The sequence below is a fragment of the Myotis brandtii genome, unplaced genomic scaffold, assembly GCF_000412655.1.
Source record: "Myotis brandtii unplaced genomic scaffold, ASM41265v1 scaffold213, whole genome shotgun sequence".
Classification (NCBI taxonomy): Eukaryota; Metazoa; Chordata; class Mammalia; order Chiroptera; family Vespertilionidae; genus Myotis; species Myotis brandtii.
Window position 1 is genome coordinate 12,519 of NW_005357962.1, and position 7,667 is coordinate 20,185.

General features: G+C 41.7%; 1 protein-coding gene across 1 annotated transcript; it reads left to right on the forward strand.

Annotated features, from left to right (window-relative positions):
- Positions 1-4,406: 4,406 nt before the first annotated feature.
- ADAM21 (ADAM metallopeptidase domain 21) lies at positions 4,407-7,316 on the forward strand. Its single transcript, XM_005865830.2, has one exon. It carries the CDS (start codon positions 4,582-4,584, stop codon positions 6,721-6,723), a length of 2,142 nt encoding a protein of 713 aa, XP_005865892.2. The 5' UTR covers positions 4,407-4,581; the 3' UTR covers positions 6,724-7,316.
- The last annotated feature ends 351 nt before the right edge of the window (positions 7,317-7,667 follow it).

Here is a 7,667-nt window from a genome sequence, read left to right on the forward strand (position 1 = left end):
CCCCCCCCAGTGCACAAATTTTGTGCACCGGGCCCCTAGTATATATATAAAAGCCTAAGCGACCGAACAACCAGTCGCTATGATGCACACTGACCACCAGGGGGCAGATGCTCAACACAGGAGCTGCCCCTTAATGGTTTGTCTGCTCCCATAGCAAGAGCATCACTCAGCTGACCTACCCGGCCCAGCAGCCCACCAGCCAGGCGGCAGCCACTCACTTCTTCAGTAGTCTTGCAGGTCCAATCTCCAGAGAATGGGCCAGGCACCAAACAATCCTGACAGCGCTGCTGGCCTCCTGGAAGTTGGCCTCCAGCACTGTGGCCACTTCCCCTCCATAGATTCTCCTCAAGGAAGAAACAATATAAAAGCATCCGCCAGTTGGCTCCTAACAACCAGCCTGAATGTCAGCAGGACGGGAATCCCAGGCTGCAAGGGTGTCCCATTGCCTTCCCAGAAGGCCGATTATGTCCCGGCCCAACCCCAAACCCCCTTAGGGTCCCACTGTGCACAGATTCGTGCACCTGGCCTCTAGTACATATATAAAAGGCTAAGTTGACTCACACATGCACAATACATACAAACCTCTCGCTGGCACCAATTGCATGTATGTGTTTCGATCCGTCATTGTCGATCGTGAATTTGGTTTACACTTCTATTGTAAAGAAAGGGCGAATAGCAATATTAAAATATTTCTTCTAATTTCCTTTCAATGTGCACGAGTCTGTGCACCAGGACACTAGTGTTTGTCATAATGTTGATATGTCCTTCCTCTTAGGAAACCACCAGTCTCTTTAATCAACAGATTCTGGATCTGAAAATTGACTTTGTTCCAGGAAATGAACTGAGATCATGATTTTATATCCCTTTAAAAAAGCATCTATCCAGAGTTAGAGTTAACACTTTATTGAATTAGTTTTTATCCTATGCAATATTTACATAGTTGAAATCTTATAGATGATATATTTTGGCAAATACTATACCATAAATTCTCTCACAAACCATTTTGAGCATATTTTTCTTAAAAACATTATAATTTATAGGAGATGCAATTTTAAAAACTTGTATATAAAACAAAATAGCAAGGTTATAAATTATATAATTTAAAATATATTGAATATAGTGCCCTAACCGGTTTGGCTCAATGGATAGAGCGTCAGCCTGTGGACTCAAGGGTCCCAGATTCGATTCCAGCCAAGGGCATGTACCTTGGTTGCAGGCACATACCCAGTAGGGAGTGTGAAGGAGGCAGCTGATCGATGTTTCTCTCTCATCGATGTTTCTAACTCTCTATCCCTCTCCCTTCCTCTCTGTAAGAAATCAATAAAATATATTTTAAAAATATATATATATATTGAATATGGTAATTTAAAAGGGTATTACAGAATATCAATATTGTCTTGATTACAGAAGATATGATGCTGAATGTAGAATTTGATCTTTACCTAGAAAGTTATTATAATGTAGTCCAATAGTGAGAAGTGATTAACATTCTAGGCCAGTGCCATTGCATGAGCAAAATTATTGAGCAGAAATGCATCTGCACTGTAGGAGGCTATAGAATGGAGTTGAGGAGGCTACCCAATTCCATTTATATTAAAGTCAGACATAAATTTGTATAGAAATTGTGGAACCAGAGCAAGATATTCTTCAGAGGCAGTTGTTTCTGGGAAAGTGAAAGATTCTTGTTGCTAAGCAGCTAAATATAGAATTTAGTCACCTGAGAGACAAACGGGGGTGGGCTAATGTTTCCCTTTGTTATGTGAGGTCTCAACGACCAATCTTTGTTCATTGATGAGTGTAGTACTAACAGCCTAGGAAGAAAAGATCATGGAAACTACTGTTTCTTCTGCTGGTAAGTCATTCATCAAATTTGGCTCTATGTACAAGCTGATAGCCAGAATATTATGTTGGACTAGAGGCCCGATACATGAAATTTGTGCAAGGGGCTCTGCCCTCACAGCCCCACCTCCTCGGTCAGCCCTTGCATTCCCCTCTTCATCGGTAAGGTCGTCCAGACACTTGCTCTGCTGTTCGGTCTAATTAGCATATTAGCTCCTTATTATATAGGATAATGTGAAGTTTAATTTTTGTTTTGTTTTTCTTTTTAAAGATGAGAGAGACTTGAGCATGATGGGGTAAGGTGTTGTGGATAGGTTGACTAACCATTCCAGTTTACCTAGGACTGAAGGGGTTGCTGGGATACAAGACTTGTGGTTTAAAAACCAGGAACCAAGACAGTCTAGGGCAGTGGTCGGCAAACTGCGGCTTGCGAGCCACATGCGGCTCTTTGGCCCCTTGAGTATGGCTCTTCCATAAAATACCACGTGTGGGCGCACATGTACAATGCGATTGAAACTTCGTGGCCCATGCGCAGAAGTCGGTTTTCGGCCTGGGCGAGTCTATTTTGAAGAAGTACTGTTGATATTTGGCTCTGTTGACTAATGAGTTTGCCGACCACTGGGATTCTAGGGCAAACTAGAATGAATTGCTTACCTTAATTATCAGTTAAAAACTGGTAAAAATAACCTGACTAGTGTGGCTCAGTGGTTGAGCATTGACCTATGAACCAGGAGATCACAGTCAGGGCACATGCCTGGGTTGGGGCTTAATCCCAGGTTGAGGGCATGATTGCCCTTATTATATTAGGTAGCCAACTGATGATTCTCTCTCATCATTGATGTTTCCATCTCTCTCCCCTTCTCCTCCCCCCTCTCCCCCTGAAATCAATAAAAACACATTTTTAAAAACTGATAAAATAAGACAAAATAGAGTTGAAAGTAGGGAAAATTGACCGGATCAGTCCTCAAGTACATAGGAGATGTGATCTTGGATTGGGATATGGAGTGGGGTAAAGGAAAAGTAGAAATGGGCATGAATTCAGATTAGTTTGTACTGGTGAAAATCTTAGAAGCCATTTTATCTTTGAATTTGGCATCACTATAGATATACATTTATACTGTGTTCCGAAGTAATAAATCCATTTTATATTGTGCCCCAATGGCCACAAACACCCCCCAAATTTTGGCATAAGAGTTGCTGTGGTGTATGGGAGTTTTGGTATAGAAATGGAAAAAGTATATGCTAGAATTAAACCAGTTTTCTTTCTTTTGCAAATTAGAATTACTGTAGAGCTTTTGGGAATTAAAGGTTTTGTCAGAAAGTGGTTGAAGTGATAGAACTGACCAACTAGACTCAAATGGAATGGAACTGAAGGCAGAGGCATGAGATTGAGAGAAATGGGAGATAATGAAAGACAAAAATATGTGGGTTCTCTTTGAGTTTAAGGAATAGGTATAGCATGAGTAAGGAGAGCTGGAATGATTAAAGTTATTGGTAAGTTGCTTGGGGTATAAGAAATGGTTTGGTTTTGCTTCATTTGGTGACGACGGGGTATAGATTATGACTACGGGTGGGTAAACTGAGGTACACTGAAGCTGAATTGGAGAGGTTGAAAAATCCTTCTGGTTTTCAGATGAGTTGTCTATATACTTGCTATCATTTTTCATGATTTTTGATGGAGCATAAGACTGTCTTGAAGTTTGTATAAGAATGATAGGGAGTGGTTAATGGAAGAGTGAGGGAAAAAAAGTTAAAAATTAGTGTAGTCAAATGTAGTAGGATGAATAGTTTGGAAATGACTTCATGGGGAGTATAGGAACCCAGACTCTGAACCATGAAGTATATAGGGCTTCTGAGAATTGGATTTCTCTAAAGCAGCGGTTCTCAACCTGTGGGTCGTGACCCCTTTGGGGGTCAAACGACCCTTTCACAGGGGTCGCCTAAGACCATTGGAAAACACATATATAATTACATATTGTTTTGTGATTAATCACTATGCTTTAATTATGTTCAATTTGTAACAATGAAAGTGGGGGTCACCACAACATGAGAAACTGTATTAAAGGGTCGAGGCATTAGGAAGGTTGAGAACCACTGCTCTAAAGTGAGCTTTAGGGAAAGCTCAAGTTTAATATGATAAGTATATATACAGGAGCTCTGTGAAGAGGTTTAGGATTCATTTTGGTTCTCTTTCTCCTTCTTCCTCCCTCTTTCTTTGTCATAAAAAAAATAGAGCTGAAGTCATAAAGGAAGCTGTATGGACAGATGACATAGAAGGATTTGAATCAGGTTAAAAGAAGTATTGACTAGGGATTAATTCAGAGTCCAGCAGATTATTGGTAGTGGGTCAGGCATCTTAATTTCCATTTCCCCTACGCAAGCCTAATCAGATTAAATTAAAACCCAAGTACATCCAACTGCACCAATTATCAACATATGGCCAATTCTGTGTTATCTATAACCCCCAACTGCCCGTTCCCATTTATTGAAAGGAAATCTAAAGCATTTTCATGATTCATTAATCACTTTTCACCATTCAATTCTTTCTCTCTCCCACTTTCCTTACTTCCCATCACCTTCCCCACCCTTGTTTTTATTTTCAATTTCAGCACTGAAGCTCTGCCAGGAATCAGATCCTTAAAGGCCAGCTCTGCACAATGACCAGCTCAGAGGCAGGAGCCAGACCAACAGTGCCTCACACACTCTTTTTGTCTGGATAGATGATTCCATAATGGCAGCTCCATGATGGAGGCTAGTGAGGCCAGCGTGTCCATGAGAATTGTTATCCTGCTGCTCTGGCTTGGGGTGTTTCTATCCCTTTCTGGCCTCTCCCAGGCTAGGCTTTCTCAACACCTCAGCTCCCCAGAAGTGGTGGTCCCCCTGAAGGTGACAAGCAAAAGCAGAGGTTCACAGGTTCCGAGCTGGCTCTCCTATAGCATTCAGTTAGGGGGCTGGAGACACATTATCCACATGAGGGTCAAGAAGTTCCTGGTTTCCAGACACCTACCAGTGTTCACCTACACGGACCAGCATGTCCTCCAGGAGGATCAGCCTTTTGTTCCTGATGACTGCTACTACCATGGTTATGTGCAGGGGGTCCCAGGGTCCCTGGTTGCCCTCAGTACCTGTTCTGGAGGTTTTCGAGGAATGCTACAGATAAATGACCTTGCTTATGAAATCGAGCCCATCAGGCACTCTACCACATTTGAACACCTGGTGTATAAGATAAACACTAATGAGACACAATTCCCACCAATTCAATGTGGCTTAACAAAGAAGGATGTAGCACACCAACAACTGGGATTAGAAGAGGCTGCTGCGAAAACAACTCTGAAACAAAATTCAACTGATAACTGGTGGACCCACTCATGGTTTCTGGAGCTGGCTGTGGTGGTAGATCGAAATTTCTTCATTTACTCCCAAAGTAACTTCTCAAAGGTGCAGGAGGATGTATATCTTGTTATCAACATAGTGGATTCCATTTATCAGCAGTTGGATACCTATGTGATTTTGATTGCGATTGAGATTTGGAATCATGAAAATGTTTTCTCAATGATAAGCATAGAACAGGTTCTGGAGGATTTTGCTCAGTGGAAACAAATCAGTCTTTCGAGGCTACATTGTGATGCTGCCCATATTTTCATTAAAAATTCACTTATAAGTACACTTGGTATAGCCTATGTTGCAGGAATATGTCGTCCTCCTATTGACTGTGGAGTTAATAATTTCCAAGAAGACCCCTGGTCTCTTTTTGCCCTCACCGTGGCCCATGAGTTAGGCCATACTTTGGGTATGCAGCATGATGATGAATTCTGCTGGTGTGGGCAAAGTGGTTGCATCATGAGTGCTATTAGAATGCCAGCAGAAAGATTCACCAACTGTAGTTATGCCGATTTTACAAAGACCACTTTAAACCAGGGATCATGTCTACACAATCTTCCAAGTACAGGGGAAATGCTTATTCTGAAGCGCTGTGGAAATGATGTGGTTGAAGAAGGAGAGGAGTGTGACTGTGGATCTGTAAAGCAGTGTGAACAGGATCCCTGTTGTCTGTTGAACTGCACTCTGAGCCCTGGTTCTGCTTGTGCTTTTGGGCTGTGTTGCAAAGACTGCAAGCTCATGCCATCAGGGACTTTGTGCAGACAACAGATCAGTGAATGTGACCTTCCAGAGTGGTGCAATGGGACATCCCACCAGTGCCCAGAAGATGGATATGTGCAGGATGGGATTCCCTGTGGTGACAATGCCTACTGCTATGAAAAGAGTTGTAATAGCCACGACAAGCAGTGCAGGGAGATTTTTGGAGAAGATGCAAGGAGTGCATCTCAGGAGTGCTACAAAGAAATCAACTCCCAGGGAAGCCGTTTTGGCCACTGTGGTCTAAATAGTACGACATACCTAAAATGTAATACCTCAGATATCTTCTGTGGGAGAGTTCAGTGTGAGAATGTAAGAAACATTCCCCATCTAAGAGATCACTCTGCTTTGCAGCACACACATATCAATGGTGTCACCTGCTGGAGTGTCGGTTATCATTTAGGGATAAACACACCTGATATCGGTGAAGTGAAAGATGGCACCATGTGTGGTTCAAGAAAGATCTGCATACAGAAGAAGTGTTTCAGTCTCCCCCTCCTATCACAAGTCTGCCTGCCTGAAACCTGCAACATGAAGGGAATCTGCAATAATAAACATCACTGCCACTGTGGCTATGGGTGGTCCCCGCCCTACTGCCTGCACAGAGGCTATGGAGGTAGTGTTGACAGTGGCCCAGCATCTGCCAGAAAAGGCGTGTTCTTTCTAGTTATGATTCTTAGTTTGTCTGTTTTGCTCCTACTGTTGACTACTGTATTTATATATCTCCAAAAACGTGTTGGTCCCTAGAAGACCAAGGCTCACCCTTCCGATTAAGAAAATGCCTCTAATTTAATATCTTACGCATTAAAAAGTTTTAGTTTCTTGGAGGTAGCAATGTTACATGCCTGAAGCACATTTCCGACAGTTCACCAAAAAAAAAAAAATGTAGAGACCTTCCTTTATATAGATCAATATCATAAACATTGCCATCAAGAAAAGGTAATTCCCAACATCTTCCTAACTACTATTCATTGTGTAAACAGCAAATAAAGCTCCAGTTTCCCTCTGAGTTGGTACACTTTGTGTTTCTTGAGTGCATATATGACTCATGGGAAAGCTGGGAGACAGACATCTAAAGGCCTATAAGTGAGTCTTGCCTCTCCATTTATTCCCAAAGTAATTTCTCAAAGGTAAAGAGAATACGTTTCTTGTTGTCAACATAGTGAATACCATTTATCAACAGTTGGGTACTTATGTGATTTTGATTGGGATTGAAATTTGGAATCTTGGAAATGTTTTCCCAATGATAAGCATAGAACAAGTTGAGACTGCAAGGTCATGCCATCAACAGAATTCTGTAGAAACCAGGTCAATGAATATGACCTTCCAGAGTGGTGCAATGGGACACCCCATCAATGCCCAGAGGATGGATATGCACAGGCCTGGATTCCCTGTAGGGACAGTGTCTCCTATTATCAAAAGAGATGTAATGAAGTTGGGAAAATTACTTAAAATTTCTAACATTCTGCTCCAAAATCTGAAAAGGAAGAGGATACTATTGCTTGTCCCACCCAAACTATTGGGTCTATTTGGTAACCCAAAGAAATTCCTGTTAAAGTATAAACAAATTATTGTTTAATAAAAACTCCTGGCCCTGTACCCTCTGTGTTTTCTAACCAAGTTTGTCTGCTTTCTTTGCCTTAATTTAGTGGTTTGGTATCCTCTTGGAGTATTTTCTTTGAATACCAGAA

Bases quoted from the DNA above. Each gene is read 5' to 3' on its own strand.
- ADAM21 (XM_005865830.2), top strand. From the start codon at position 4,582: ATGATGGAGGCTAGTGAGGCCAGCGTGTCCATGAGAATTGTTATCCTG.